Source organism: Phaethon lepturus, unplaced genomic scaffold (assembly GCF_000687285.1).
Source record: "Phaethon lepturus isolate BGI_N335 unplaced genomic scaffold, ASM68728v1 scaffold41431, whole genome shotgun sequence".
Taxonomy (NCBI): domain Eukaryota; kingdom Metazoa; phylum Chordata; class Aves; order Phaethontiformes; family Phaethontidae; genus Phaethon; species Phaethon lepturus.
The window spans coordinates 1785-18101 of NW_010516294.1; the positions used below are offsets into that span (position 1 = coordinate 1785).

The 16317-nt window shown below is 38.3% G+C and overlaps 1 protein-coding gene across 1 annotated transcript in view; it reads left to right on the forward strand.

Annotated features, from left to right (window-relative positions):
* Positions 1-6400: 6400 nt before the first annotated feature.
* Positions 6401-16317, forward strand: part of MTMR12 (myotubularin related protein 12) — a gene marked incomplete at its 5' end in the record, with an annotated part of 25023 nt that continues 15106 nt past the window's right edge. The window contains 7 exons of the mRNA XM_010296012.1: positions 6401-6455; positions 7663-7802; positions 9623-9695; positions 10930-11060; positions 11703-11796; positions 14931-15054; positions 16242-16316. Coding sequence (XP_010294314.1) covers positions 6401-6455; positions 7663-7802; positions 9623-9695; positions 10930-11060; positions 11703-11796; positions 14931-15054; positions 16242-16316 — 692 coding nt within the window. The remainder of the gene's footprint in view (positions 6456-7662; positions 7803-9622; positions 9696-10929; positions 11061-11702; positions 11797-14930; positions 15055-16241; position 16317) is intronic.

Consider the following 16317-nt stretch of genomic DNA (forward strand, 5'->3'; position numbering starts at 1 on the left):
AATGGGTTGGTTACACAGGAAACTGAAGACTTTCGTGGCTTTTATGAGGAACAAAAAAACAACTTTAGGTATATGATGAAACCTGTGAGGCTATTTGGGCATCAGGAAAGAGTATGTTCATTAGATATCCTAAAATAAGCAGAAATGAGCATCTCTCAAGGAACCATATTCTGTGTGTACATGAGAAAAATAACACAAGTTCCCTGTACACATTAACTGTCATGTAACTACATTTTAAAATTGGGGTTAAACTGATACAAAAGTGGAAATACTTAAGTCCCTCATATGTGGAACATAGTTTGATCAAGTGGAAACTTTCCTTCATCAAGATGGTGAACTGCCAGATGCTTGGGGAAGAGTATGTTTAGTATTATGCTTCTTCTGTTAGACCCTGTCAGAAGGTGGGAGACAGCAGTTCAGGGACTTCATAAGCTTGAGGTTACATCCAGATAGCATTTGAGTTAATGATGGACTTGTCTGTGAAGTTATGGAGCCTTGCCTTGAAGGGCTTATACCTCTGACTTGCAGCAGGACTTTCTGGCAACTGCTATGCAATACAGAGCAATATAGTAGTCTAATGCTGTAGTCCTCCTTGCTTGCAACCTCCAGATTCATTGGGCTTGTCCTTGTTCGCCTGGAAAGTTGAGAGACCTTAAGCTTCTAGGTTAGGGGAACCCTACAATATGAAAATGCAACAGGCAGAGCTGAATTTTGTTCTACCTCCATCTTGTTTAGTCCATCCTCAAATGCCACAGGAACATACTAGGTAGTGTTCTGAAAAATAAAATGAAGTTAGCTTTAGACTGCTTTTGGGGTTTATTTAAATATGAAAAGAAACAGGAACTCTATTCATGTTAATATATGGCAAGACAGAAGTAAGGAGTAAACAGAAAAAGCAGTTTATTAAAGGAGCAGAAGTGATTTCCGCTGTGAAATCCCAGAATGTCTGGAAAAGCAGCATTTTGACATCTGACTAAATATAACCTAGTTATGGTCTGCTATATGGGACCACAGATCAATCAATGGTCTGTTGAGAGCGAGACCATAGGATGTTGATACTAGTGACACACTTCCCCTCAGGACAGACTTGGCTACCCTGCAGGAAGTGGGGTGAATACTAGGGTATAAAAGTCAATGTTTTGACATGTCTGATCATAGACTAGGAATATTTGTCTATGGAGACATAGAAACAAGAATCAGTGAATTACTTCATGATACCTAACTGATATTTCAAAACTGGAAACATTTACAAGGCTAACAAGATGGATTATATTTTCCTTTAAAATCTAAATTTTAATTAAAATGTAGATATTAAACTTGATTTGAAGCTTAATGTTGCTTTTTGTGTGTGCATTCTTAAAAGTTAAATCCTTCATGTTAATTCTTACAGAATATTAGGTTTTGTATTAGCCCTTAAACTTGCAAAGAGTCTGTTATGCTTCATGCTTGTCCCTGAAATCTGGAGTGCACCTCAGGCTGTTGACTTATGCGGGTAACTTTCATACCTCTTGTACTTTGTTTCTCAAATCATGCGCTGCTGTTAGCTCTTAACCACCACAAATACTTGTTGCTTGTAAATCATAGTACAATATAGTGCGTTCTGTAGTGGTCACTTTTAAAGTAGTATGGTGCTCCATCTGAATTGGAGTGATGGAATTGAAGTGACATAAGGAATAGGAGTTACCAAAGCAGACAGCTGGGCTCTGGACTGACGTGGGGGAAGCCAGGCGTTGAAGTCAGAGGAGATGGACAGGACAATGTAAGGAAAGAGGAAAGGATAAAAGATGAAAAGGACATGGAAAACATGCGCTATGATCTAATCGGCTACTGGATAATGCAGCTGTGAAAGGAAGGAAAACAAGCATTTACAGATTATTTTCAGCACTGTTACTGAAGTGTAGTAAGTATCTCCTCTGGATTGTGTGGCATACAACATGGGATTAGGCTTGTTTGACCAAGAAGTAGTGTGTCAGAAAATACCAAGTATGTACTGTGGTTCGTTTCTGACATGCTAAGCATGTGCACAGGTATTTCCTCTTTTCCATGAAATTCCAGTCAAGCATAAGTTTGATTTATTTTGTTCAGGAATACTGTGTTCACTTGTTGGAGCACCACAACGAAATTGCAAATATTTCAGAATACAGTTTGACTTTCACAACTGATAAAGACAAATGTGTAGTTAAGAAAGCTATCTCACTTTCAGTGAAGTATAGGTAAATAAGAAAAAATTGACATTCACAGCAAGCCTCACCATGATGTAGAGCTTTCCTGTGGAGATATTACTCGTGGAAAACTATATAATAACATTAGAATATCCTGTGTTCTTAGAGCACTACTATTTGCTGTCAGCCTTGAAAGGATGTATGTTTCAGCCAGTGCTCTTGAAACCCTGGCAGTGGTAACTGGTTCCTTCATTACTTGAATCTAATTAATAAACAACGTTTTCCCAGTATATTCACTGAAAATCTTGTTTTTCGTTGTTGGAATTACCTGTAGCACAAATATCTGTCCGCAGATAAACGGAAGCATTACTGTGGCGTAAGGTAGGTTCAGAGCATACGGCATGTAACTTACAGCAGCAGCCTGTGTATGTGGTCTGTGCTGAGAGTGATGAGCAACATCCAGTATCAATAGGCCTGTATACATATTTTGCAATATTGAGGGGGGAAAAAAAAAATCAAATATCTCTGACAAGATCAGAATAATCTGGATGCTAGCATGCAGGGAATATTTTTCACTTTCTACTCATTTTTTTGTCCACATCGTTTACCTCCCTGTGGAGTAGAAGGTGAGGAATTGCTCTCAGTTGCGCACAGGCTCTAGGACAAAGAGCAGGAATCATTTGGGATCCCTCTCCTGCCCTAACTGTTAGGACCCTGTTAATATAGCATAATTGCTACTTGATTTTACTGCCTTAACTCGATGTTGCCTCACACATGGTGGCTCTTCTATGTTTCCACACTTGGGAAAGAGATGTCTCCCCAGACAGACTTGGGGAGTATATTTTAGCCCCTTTAGATACATTTTTTTGGGGAGAGCTGAATGTAATCCCTGGGTGTTGCAGACTCACAGTTGTTTCCTATACTTGGGTAAAAACTATGAAGGAGAGGAGGTGAGCCTTAAGAAAAACAGGTTTTTTGTGTTGTCTCTCCCCTGTTGAAGCAGAGAATCTGCAAGGAGCATGGTGTCTCCTTTCCCTGGCACTTCATGGTTTCATAATGCTCAGCTGAAGTTGGTTTGAACTAACAAGAAGGATGATACATTATGAATTAGTATGGTGTGACATGTCAGCCTGCAGTTTTGGTATGGTTTCGTAGTCTGTACTGTTATAATTGATAATTTTTGGTGTTGCTATACCACTGTTTACTCTGATAACCTGGAAAAAGGAGTGTAGCACAAGGTAAGCACACAGGTGGGAAGCATCTCAGAGTAAGAAGTTCCTAAAACTTTCAGCAAAGCTGAGGTCTTTGTTTCTGTAATTTCTGAGGCAATCCAAAGTTAATTTTCTTCATTTGCATGGTGTCCTGTGGGTATCTGCTTTTAGGTCTTGCTGGTAGTAGGTTTTCCTGTGTTGTATCTTGAGTAAGGAGTGCTTAAGATGCTGCTTGGGGCATTCAGAACAGGGAAGGTACAGGTGAAGAAGTATCTATCTAGAGGTGTGCGTGGCTTTCAGTGGTCATATGTGGAAAGTGCTTGTGTGCTTAACTTCAATATATGGTCAGAGGGTGAAGTTCCCTGAGGTCTGAGTGGATTTAGTAGCTTGTGCAAGGGGAGAGCCTTGCTTCTGCTGCTTCTGTTTCTTTTGTTTCTGTGCTCATCTGACCTGTTGATGAGCCAGTTCTGCTAACAATAGGCAGTAACAACAAAACCAAACGTAGCACAAGTAAAGACTTTACAGCTGATCTTATGAACCAAATTACCTCACCATGTAAGTCAGGATAAAAGGAGTGAGTACAAACTGTATGACTGATTAAAGGGGTGCTGAGGAGCATGCATTAGTGTCAGCAGGCTCTTAAGCTAGTCCAGAGATCTGTGTTGCCCCCAAACTGAAATCCATTAGAAAAATTAAGTGTGAAACAGAGCCGAGATACTAGCTGAACTTACGGGTTCCTACACAATGTGCACTGACTCATGGTGGGTTAATAACTTTTCTTCGTAAAGGTCTTTGCCTTCTCTCTTAAAAGAGAAAATACAAAACGTGACATTAATATAACATAATGTGTTTTAATATCCTCCCTTGGAATATGAGTGCAGCAGTATGGATTCTTAAGCAGTTTTTGGGTTTTTCAGTTTTGTGGATTCTTCAGCAGATTCTTCATGGCTTGCATTCCAGCTATCCCTAGTGTATATGAATGAAAACTGTCTTTATACTCCTGTAATAATTTAAATATTGACTTCCAAATAGAACTCTTGTGGAGGCTCAGCTCTTGGAAGCTGTTGTATGTTAGAGGAGTTCTGCCTATAGTAAGCACTTAGGTGTCTGTGGGTTTCTGTCAATAAAGAGTGAAACTGGACTTTACAAACCAGTCTCTGTATTTGACTGAGATCTCTATTCTGCTGTGATGCTATTTAATTAAAAATCTAATTCTTTTCAGAAGATAATCAATAAACTTGTCAACAAAACTTGTTCAGAGATACTTGTTCAAAATTATTTGCCTCTATACACCTGTTACGGAGGCTTTATTGCATTTTAACAAATGGATGTAAGCTCAAAGTAGTTCTTTGTGGTCAATTTTTTTTTTTTTTGCTCAGATCTTATCTGCCAACACTAGCATAAACTGGTACTCATAGCAGTAAGTACGAACATTCAAGCAGTGTGTATACATACGCAGTAGTTATTGCATGCCTTACGATATTTCCCAAAGTAAAAGTTACTGAGAAAACACCTACTTAGTATACTGCTTTACTGTTCTGTAGTAATGATTGTTGGCGTACTATTTGAGCAAACAGTGTCACATTTAGTTTCACACGAATAGTGGTATTAGAAGGCATAGCTATAAAGGCAAAGTTTAGCTTAGAGCTACCAATGGTCAAGAGACATTTGGAAAAACTGTGTGTATGTATTCTCTGAATGCAGCAGTGTTCAGGTTAAAGCCATGTTTGCATAGTAACTTATTTAGCTGACAAGCATGAACTTTGGTTAAAATTTACTTGTACAACATCCAGACTTAGAAGTGAAAGGAAGCAAATTGTGTTTTGCTTTTTGTATTAGCTGCAAGCTGTAGTTACAGATGTATTTCTTCATACCACCACTTTCTTTTTATAACCTTTGCCTCTTTTCAACCTGTCTTGAATGTCTCTGCTGTTCTCATGACATGGTTTCCTTGTGGTTTTAGTTCTTCTGTGCAGCTTTCAGGCTTTGATTTCGGTCTTTTGAGTGTTGAGAGCAAATGTTCATATGAATGGCAAAGGGCGATTATTTTTATGCTCTCAGGGGCTCTTGTTTCTCTGTACTTAATCCAGCAAAACTGTTATTGCTTATATCTCCTTTTGATTGCTTGCCTTGATTTGCAATATCTGGCTCTGGATGCTGATGACAAACTAAAATTAGCTTGCTTACTGCTGTGGCCCGCGGAGGGGGGGCGTCCAGTTAACTAACGGTTTTCCACAAAGACTCCAATGCATGCGAAGTGATTCGATCTCGGAGGAGGAAGTTCTGAACTGGCTGAGCAGGAAGGGTGTAGCATGTCCTCTAGATTAATAGTCTTTCAGCTGGAGATTTTTAGCCCAGCTATCAATGCCTCAAGGATAGAATAAGTGACACTGAGAATTTAATAGGTTTGTTTCGTGCAATTTGGGTCCAAACTAAAGGATATCCTGTGGTTGGTTTTACCTCTTGGCTCTGAGATTCTGAAATCACTTTCCCTATAATCTTGGTAGTACTGTTTAAGTAACTTTTGTACTTTGATTGCAGTAATACATGTAAGAAAGTATGAAACGGATAGTGAATGATGAAGTTTGAAAAACTGTGAAGGGTACATTAGAAACAAATACTGAGTCATATGTGGAAAAGCTTATGAATGAACTCTCGGAGACGGTGATGTAATATTAAATTTATGCTTATCCATTTACATGTGCTGAGAGAACTTAAAAAGTAATGCTTTATTTCTGTCTGTTACTTATACAAATAATGCATTTCCTTTTTTGTGTTCACAACTGCATGTCAGTGACACTGGGTGTGAAGCCACTGACTTAATTACTTAGCTAGTAGACAACTGACCTTTAGTGGAAGGACCACACTGCAAACTTATTCTCTGTAATTTTGGAAGTTTTTTCCTTAATTTTAATTTGCCAATTTGATAGAATGTGAGGAAGGATGGGTGCTGGTGCTGTTATTTGCAGCATGTGTTGAAGGTACAATCTTTGCAAAGTAATAATTAATTACTCTTTCTTTCTTCAGGAGATACACATAAAAGAACCCATAGAAAAGGAAGTAAATCCTCGCCTATTACCAGGTAACTCTTGTATATTCTATTGTGTAGAAATAAGTAATAAATACTGTTTACATTATTAATTTTTTAAATATTCCCATATCTGCAGCGTATACTCATGGGACATCAGTGTCCCAAGTAGTAAAATAGAGGTTTTAGTGTAGCAACCCACACAGATTAAAATGTTTGAAATATCTGTATCTCCGTGGGTTGTTGAAAAAATTATAAAAATTGAAATTTTTCTAGAGTACAGTATCTTCAGGTAAACATGATGTAGACAACTGTGTATACTTCAATTTGCTCTGTTTCTTAAGATATAAATTTGTGTGTTTTTTTGTTGTTTGGGAGCTGAAGACCAAGAACTAGTGGAAACTTACTTTCTAGTTGCTTTGCTTCTACTATGAGTTACTTAGGCCTTTTGATGCCTCATTCACTCTTAAGATTTTTTTAATTTACAATTCTTTCTTTTTAAAAAAGTCTTTTCCAAGAGCAGGAAAGGTGACATTACTAAGATAAAATACAAGTAAAAGCTTAGAATAAACTAGCATTGGTCTGTTGGGTTTTCTGCACTTTATAGGAAAAGCCAAGAGTGTGTCTGATTATACCTATTAAAAACTGGTTTTACTTTCTTGAAGTTCAGTTTCTGCTAATTTTAAGATTAGAGCTTCATTGGCCATTATTTATGCAAACTTGTGTTTGAGAACTTCAGAATAGCCCTGGGACCTGTAAAATAAGCAACATGTCCAGTCAAAGCTATGAAAAATTAACTATGAGGAACCTATAATAATCAACTGAAATGTTTTGGCATTCTTAGAGTTTAGGAATAAGGAAAATTGGAAGAGTTTTCAACTTGTTTATTGGCTGTATTAATTACTCTTCAGCAGGCTTTTTTAAAGTACACATTCATATGGTTGCTCTTTGCAACTCCACACATTGTTCTCCTACCACTTAGAGTAGGCCATAATACAGGTACCTCTGGTTACAGGATTCCTAAATGTATGCAGTTGAACAGTGTTCAGTCCATCTTGAGTAATGTCAATAACCTGGCAGGTTCTCAGTGTACTGATTCCAGGAACTGCTTCTTAGTCTTTTCATGTAGCAGTGATGAAGTATCTTCAGGCATACAGTGATGAGAAGCTGCCAGGAAGTTAATGCTAAGTTTAAGGTAACAGTTTAAATAATTCAATTATAAATGTCAGTTATGTTGCAAGTCAGTGTTTCTTTTATACAGGTGAACTGCTGCTTTGTGAGGCGAGCACAGTATACAAGTATATACAAGAAGATGGATCAAATCGTGGCACCTATGGGAAACTTATATGCACAAACTTCAAGATTGCTTTCCTTGACGATGATTGTGCTTCAGATGATAATGTAGGCAGACAAGTCTTCTAATTATGACCAAACAGGCTGTGGAGACCTTTAGTGTCTCTGACTAAATAAATCATATCTATCCCTTATAGGGATACAGAATGAGTATAGTTATAAAAAGTTTCAATGGCCACAGACTAATTCTAATCAGTCTGCATCTACTTGGTCTGCACAGATCCTTCTTCAAGCTCTAATGCCTATTTGAATAAAAAAGGTGCAAGCCTGTAAGTGGTCTCTTTCCTTAGACATAGTTTATAACATTATAACTTGTGAGTTGGTAATTTTGTGAAGCTTAAGTTAAGCATGAATTGTTTTGAAAATTAAATCAACAGTTTCTTTAAACCTGATTTCTGACTGCTTATCTAGTAGCAATTGGAAAAGTGTGAATGTCAAACGTGCTTCTAATGTTATATAATGTCCATCTTGACTTGGAGCTATGCAGCAGGATTTCAGGGCTGCACAAGACTGAGTAAGCTGATAATTCAGAGGAAATACTGAATGTATTTGTTTGGCTCAGTAAAGCTCTGAATTACTCCATTCAAAGTCAGGTGTTGACTGCAAAGATTTAAAAACTAGGTACTATTGATCTGGCAAACATTAAAAAAGCTAAAAAGTCCCTAAATCGTAGAAATTAGTTGAATTTTGTTCCCTTTGCTCAAATTGAGCAGTCAGAGGGGAATGGTAATGCCACACCTTTTTTGATATGCTTAAGCATTTGAAATGGTCTGGTCCATTAGGTGATAAAAGTGAGGGAGACACTAGTATATGGCTCCTGAGTGCAAGGTGATCTTGACAGTGAAGAATGAGAAGAATATGATTTGACACACACTGATTGTAGCTGGGAGTTTCTTGAGGTAAAATTTCAGGGAGTTTAAATGTTAAACTAAGGCTTCTGCAGCCAAATACAGATTTTTGGACCTTCTGGAATTAATTGGGACAAAGCTGCAGAGCCCTTTCCACAGATCACATGAGGTTTATGCTGAAGTTGGTAGTGACCATGCTAATTTCTGTTCCATCAGTAACTTTGAGTCTTGGGTTTATAACATGCCAAGGCAACTGTATTTCTCTTAACGGAAGTTCAGTATTAGCCACCTGATTCAGAGTAGTACAGACCTGGAAATAACTTGAATGAGGTTAACTCTGTTCAAAGCTGTCTTCATATAAAATGTAATTTGCTGATGTAGTGCACATCAGCCTTCTGGTAATAATATTTAACATAACAATGCTTAATTGTGGCATCACTCAATTGTAATTTTTAACTCCGAACTCATGGAATGATGAAAACGAAAGGACCCCCAAATAATTTCAGGGTTGGCAGAACAGTAGGTAAGAAAACTGGGTTCTGTGTCTTCATTTTGCCCAGTGATAAATCTGGCTGTTATGTTGGAATATTCTTGGGATTCTTGTTCTGTTAAGAGACTTTTGTACTTCCTGCCAGGTTCCCATAGCAAGGAAATTTGTCATAAAAGGGCTTGGATTATATGAAGTTACTGTATTTCCTGTTTACTGCAATGATTCTAGTTTGAAAAGGGTCTCTCAATAGAACTGCATGCTTTGAAGCTATTTGAAAAGTAAAAATTCTATCTACATTTCAAGCACAGCTGAGACTTAAATAAAACAGAACATTTAATTTGTAAACTATGTCTGTGTAACCTGCATCTGTCTATATTTTAATAACTGTTCTTCAGTGTTCTGCCTTACGCAGCTTGTAAGAATAAGAAGTAATGCTGATATTAAAATAGGTACTGAATACATCCTTTACTTGTGAGAAGATGCTACTGCTTAGTAGTGTGAGATTTCTAAAAACTGTTTTCATGTTCTAGGAGCCACAATTTAAGAATAAGATCATAGGAGAAAATGACATAACCCTGCAGTGTGTAGATCAAATCTATGGAGGTAGGTCAGCTTTCTCGTCATTTAACATGCCTCACACTGTGTCTTACAGTGCTGGTGCTCTTTGTACATGTACATCCTTTTTAGAAAACTGATAAGAGTTGTCACTTGGAAACTAGGATTGTGTAGTCTGTAAAACAGTTGCAGTTATATTTAATAATGAAATGACAAATAAGAGATCTATGAGAATCCTGTCCTATCCCTCAAGCTTGTCAAAGGTATGTTTTGATTAATTATCTTGCTGGGACAGATGAAACAATTCCTTCAAAATGCTGTGATTCAAAGAAAAGAGTGCACTGTGAAAAGTTGCCAAGAGTGGTGCAGGAGGATCTTCCAGTATATCAACTATTTCTATAAATATGGAGGTATTCACTTCATTTGAGCAATAGCACTGCAGAGTAGTACAGGTACCAAATTCCCAAACAATACCTTTTGTTTGTCTAAGGTGACTTTGTCTTGTGAGATTCGTGATGTCTTCAAAATATCAAAGGAGATAAAAAAGGAGGTTTTAATTTACAAGTAAATCACTAAGTGTTTTGCAGCAGATCTTACAGGTGTGCCTATATTGCTGAAAAAGGTAAATGAGAATGAGGCTGGTAATTTGTAAGTAGCGGGAAGGCTTTGTTGAGAACCCTTACTTTGGACTAGTGTTAGAGTATTCGGAGTGTTTGTGAATGGTGGTGTGGATTCGTGAGGGAGAGGACTAGGGGAAGACTAGTGGAGTCTGTTTATGAAATGCTGTTTATTTTTGTACATAATAGCCTAGCTGGTAGCACTTGAAGTTGTGAAATGATACATCCTCAAACAGAAGTGAACAAAGTACTCTCTTGGGGAATTTATGGTGGTTAAAAAACCCCACTTTTTTTAGGAACTTAGAATGATCTCAGTTGTTTAGGGGTTTTCCCTCAGGCAAAACTACTAAATTATATTCTTTATGCATCTCAAAACCTTGAACTTACTACACAGTCAGAATGAGAACAGAAATAATCACTGAGCAGCTGGTTTGCTGCAGGTTCAGTTTCTACCTTGCAGGAAGTAGTTTTGAGTGGGTTTAAAAAAAAAGGTTGAGTGTATTAGCACAAGAGCTTGCCAGAGTATTGTAGGGTCATTGTTTTGACTTGCTAAAAGTTTGGCTTGAAATAGTTTCTTGAGAATTTTGGAATGTCAAGCAGGGATAGCTTCATCAACTGATGGACAGTGGGTTTTTTATATTTACTTAGACTTCTTAATTTTGCAGTTTATGATGAGAAAAAGAAAATTCTAACAGGACAACTGAGAAAATACCCAGAGAAGCTAATTATCTACTGTAAAGACCTTAGAGTATTTCATTTCTGCCTGAGATACACAAAAGAAGAGGAAGTGAAAAGAGTAAGTATAGTAACATAATTTGTTTTTCTTTAAGCTTGGTCTTGGGTTTTTAGTTGTGGGGATGAGGGAAGGATGAAATTCACCCTGAGAATGCCTTAAACTTGAAGTGTTTTCTGATCATTCCCAACTGAGAGAGAAGGTAAGACTTTGATTTCTAGCTAACCTTATGCATTAAACATCATTATGTATAGCAGTTAAAGATCAGGTGCACTGTTGTTTTGAATAAAACTGGAGCTTGAGAGTACTACATGAAATTAGCTTCAGCTCAGGTGAACTTGTAAAGCTGTTCTGTTTGTGAAACAGTTTTATTACGTTTTAGACTTCAGCCTTTTTCATATGAAAGCAGTTATTTTCCTGATAACTTTGGTTCTTTTGACAGGTTAATCTGAACTAGGAGTCTCCTACCTTTATTTAAATAAGAGTAATCTTGGAAGTTGAACAGATACAGTACTTTTCATTAAGCCAAGTAGGTATAGTGTCTTGCAGACAAGAGAAGGCTTTCAGCTGTTTTCAGCTGTTGTGGTTAGAACCTATTGAACAGTCCTGTTTAAAACTTGGAAGAGGCGGTTAAAAAAGAAATCATGTTTTTTACACTGGCAGTCTTAGTCTGTGTTTGGGTGTTAATTTTTGGTCCTTTCCTAGATCGTCAGTGGTATAGTTCATCATAGCCAGACTCCTAAGCTGCTTAAACGCTTGTTTCTGTTCTCTTATGCATCAGCTGCCCCAAACAACACAGGTAAATGTTTTTCTATTTTTGTGTTGTATTTATTGTATACTGTTAGTTTTTTAACCAGTCCAGAACACTTAGTAGCTGAGTTTATGCTCATCTTATGACTCTGCCCTGCTGGCAGATAGCCTCATTTTTCTCAGATTCATTTTTCTCTTGTTATGCATTGTTGGACTTGTTGCTAAAAATCTCCCAATTGTCTACTAGTGGTTTCTGTGTCCCTCAATGGAGTTGCACAGAAATTTTCCAAGCAAGGGTAGCAGCACCAGATTGAAAACTTACTGTGATCAATACATGCAAATGCTTTTCATGTGCTTCTGACTAGAGTGCTGTCATCTAGAAAATATTGTGCTTATTTTATCAGTGTTTTTTCTGTACTATTGCAGTGAACCAAACTTCCTGCCCTAAATTCTTAAATTAATACACTTTCGGTGGCATCTGACAGAAAGTGTTTCCCTTTTTCCTCTTATTTGCAAGCAGTCTGCTTCTTCCAGGCAACTGTGAAAAAAGCATAGGTTTGCACAGCAAGATTCCAGTGGACATCTGACTTCCTCTTGTAGCTAACTTGCTACATAATCTTCCCACTTGATCAAACTTGGCTGACTAATACAGTAAGCTGTGAAATTCAACCTAAGTTGTCAGTGCACTTTGTAGCGTTCAACAGTTCAGATTTCAACTGAAGTAATAGCGCTGTTTTGAATTGTGAAGCTGATTCTTAATGCACCGGGAACACCCATTCCTTTCACAGAGAAAAGTTTTGATGTGTCCAATGTATTAATCGGACACTTACCAAAATATGTCATGGAATTACAGTATCATTGAGGTTAGAAGCTTCTGGAGATCACTTAGTGGTGTTCTTGTCCATCTCCCCATGTTTAGAGTAGGGTTAACTACAGAAGGCTTACCAGGGTCATGTCCAGTTTGGTTTTTAATATCTCAAGGATTGAGGCTCCACAGCCTTTCTGGATAGCCTGTTTTATTATTGGACCGTCCCCATAGTGAAAGAGTTTATTATGTTTAAAAGGGATTTGCTGTAGTTCAGCTTCTGTGCATTGCCTTTTGTCATCACTGGATACCTCTGAGTCTAGGTCAATCTTCTTTCTCCAGGCTGAAATGATCCCAGCTCTCAGTCTCTCCTCATACCAGGTGCTTAAAGACCTTTAATACTCTTAATGGGTGTTCACTGGACTTGGTCACAGAATCACTAGGTTGGAAAGGACCTTCAAGATCATCAAGTTCAACCATTAATCCAGCGCTACCATGTCCCCTAAACCATGTCCTGAAGTGCCACATCCACACGTTTTTTGAACACTTCCAGAAATGGTGACTCCACCACCTTCCTGGGCAGCCTGTTCCAATGCCTGACCACTCTCTCCATAAAGAAATTTTTCCTAATATCCAATTTAAACCTCCCCTGGCGCAACTTGAGGCCATTTCCTCTGGTCCTATCACTAGTTACTTGGGAGAAGAGACCAACACCCTCGTCGCCACAACCCCCTTTCAGGTAGTTGTAGAGAGCGATAAGGTCTCATCTTAACCTCCTCTTCTCCAGACTAAACAAGCAGAGTTCCCTCAGCCACTCCTCATCAGACTTGTTCTCCAGACCCCTCACCAGCTTTGTTGCCCTTCTCTGGACACGCTCCAGCACCTCAATGTCCTTCTTGTAGTGAGGGGCCCAAAACTGAACACAGTATTCGAGGTGTGGCCTCACCAGTGCCGAGTACAGGGGCACAATCACTTCCCTGCTCCTGCTGGCCACACTATTGCTGATACAGGCCAGGATGCTGTTGGCCTTCTTGGCCACCTGGGCACACTGCTGGCTCATGTTCAGCCGGCTGTCAACCAGCACAGGTCCAGCAGGCCTGTGATTGTCTGGTACTGGGGAGCCCAGCACTGGACACAGAACTGCAGGCATGGCCTCAGCAGTGCTGAGCTGAGAACAACGATCACCTCATTCAACCTGTAGGCAATAGTTTTCCTAATGCATCACAAGAATACGTTGTCCACCTTTGCTGCAAGGGCACATTGCTGGCTCAGGTAGTTTCTGCGGGCTTCATCTGTAATTGGTGTTTAATTTGAATTGCAAACATCAGAAAGATTGTGAGCTTTTCCAGGTAGAGACTGAGCAAATGTGGGAGAAGCCTAGTCTTTATAGCAACTTTGAAGTACTGTGCCAGAATTCTTTCATATTTTAATAACTATATGCAATAATAAATGCCTAGGTCTAATTCTTTATGAAGTTGTTACAGTATAAACCGGGTAGACTTTAGAAATAGGGTTTTATGCCTCACATGGTCTTATACTCTTAAAATCTTAACTTCCCCCTTAGAGCTCATAAATAATGTTCTTTTTCCAGCTGTAAATATTTCATCTACCTTATCCTCTTACAGTCGAGAGTTTCATCTTGCCATTGTCTCTTCTGTGGAGCTCTGTTTGGTGTCTCAGTGTTAGCTGATTGTTGCAGGATACTTAATTATGACAAATGTCTAAAACAATTGGCTTGAGTCCATAAATCATATAGTTATTATACAGGATCTGAGGCTAAGTCAACCTGCTGTTGTAACTGTTGCTGAGGTGGCTAAATAGAAATACAGGAAACATTCTTAGTTGAAATGATTAAGACTGAATTGGTGTAATAAATTTTCTGCTCTCATCAAGTGCCTGAAATGCTCCATTCAGTGCAAAACTCCTATCCATGATGAAAGAATCAACTTTAAAAGAAATGCAATATCCGAATTGCAGAAAGGCTTTTGGTATGATTGTTAATTCTACATTTAAGTCTATATTACTAGGTGCCAGTCAGTTGCACTAGTATACAATGATATTTGCTGCACAGCATCCTGGGTTTTAGGCTGGATGTGAGGACAGCCTCAACTGTATGGAAATTCCATAAGAACTGATCAGTTTCTGTAACAGAAACTATTCTTGAAGTTCTTAGTTAAAGCAATATTTGACAGATGATTTGTTAAAGATCAGACAGATGCAGTGTGTTGTACAAAGGCATTTTATCTTTGACTCAAGACTTTCTGTACACAAGAGGTTTTGCATGCTTACCTTAGTGAAAACTAACTACTTCATTTAGGAATGCTTTCATGTTAGCATTCCTGATGGTCTGTAAAGTTAACATTATTGATGTCTGACAGATGGAAGAAACCAAACTGTGATGTTTGATACTCTTGAGGACTGGCGTGGTGAGTTGGAGCGGACCAAAGGGAATGTGAAATACAAAGCAGTGACTACCAATGAAGGCTACAGAGTCTCTGAAAAGTAAGCTTGCCCTGGTTAATAATGAAGTTTGGGTATACATCTCATTAAGATCTTCAAAAATTAGTGTGACCTTTGTTTGTGAGCTCTACACAGTTGTTTAGGATTTTTTTAGGATCTGGTTTCCACTTTGATTTATGGGATACTTTGACTCAGGACCTCAGGAGGTCATCTTACACAACCCCTGCTCAAGCAGGGTTATCATCAACATTAGGACAGGCTACTCAGGACCTTGCTCAGTCAAGCTCTGAATAGCTATAGGTGCGGAGAATACCACCTTAAAATGGAATAGAAAATATGTAGTTCTGGTACCTACGCTTTTGTCATACTTACTGGTTAGGGAGACATTTTTCAGTCCTGTACCTTTACTCTGTTAAAATTTCAAGTTACATGCACTTGAGATTCTGTTTTGGTTGGGGAGGACTGGGTGGCTAAAGAGTAACTGGTTTAAAGTGTATCTGCAAAATGTGGTGATGGAAGGGTAAGTCGCATTGCCTTTAGCGGAAGGTTAGAGATGTACGCTTCTATCCGTTTAGCTAAGTAGTATCTATCGAACCCCTTAGGTTGTGTACAAAGCTTTGTGTACTACTGTTGTTTAATAGTCAAATCCTGAAAGGCTTTACAGGCCTTGGAAACAAACACCAATTTTCAAAGAAGTCTTAACTATTTATTCTAGAGCTGTCTTGAGAGACCCAAGCTCAGCTTAGTTATTTGTTGCTTCTGTGGGCCTTAAATGTAAATAATGTTGGCCGATACTGGAAATTCATGCTGTATTAAATGATATCCTTGAATTGTGATGCAAACAGATTATAAAGCATGGAAACAGGACTAGTTATCTAATAGTACAAGAGTATCTTTTGAAACAACAAAGACTGAGAGAACCAAGGCAGTCTTAACAATCAGTCTTACATTGCAATTAAATGCAGTATTTAACTGCAGCCTTGGAAAGGTAGGGTAATGTTGCAGTAAAAATAATGAACACCTCAGGATTGGAGGAAAATACCTTATCCAGCCAAAAATAGAGGGAGGGTGTTGAGGACAATATAATTATCTATTAGGAAGGATTATTGTAAATGTAAGGGTGAATATATAATTAGCATGTGGGCTAGAACACAAACCATCATCAAAAGGAGCTTGGAGATTGTTCTTTGTTCAGTTTAAGCGCAAGAAACTCTTTTTTGTTATCCTAGGCTGCCTTTGTATTTTGTTGTTCCCATATGCGTTTCTGAAGAGAGTATCTTGAAATATGAAGGCAGAGGCATTCCT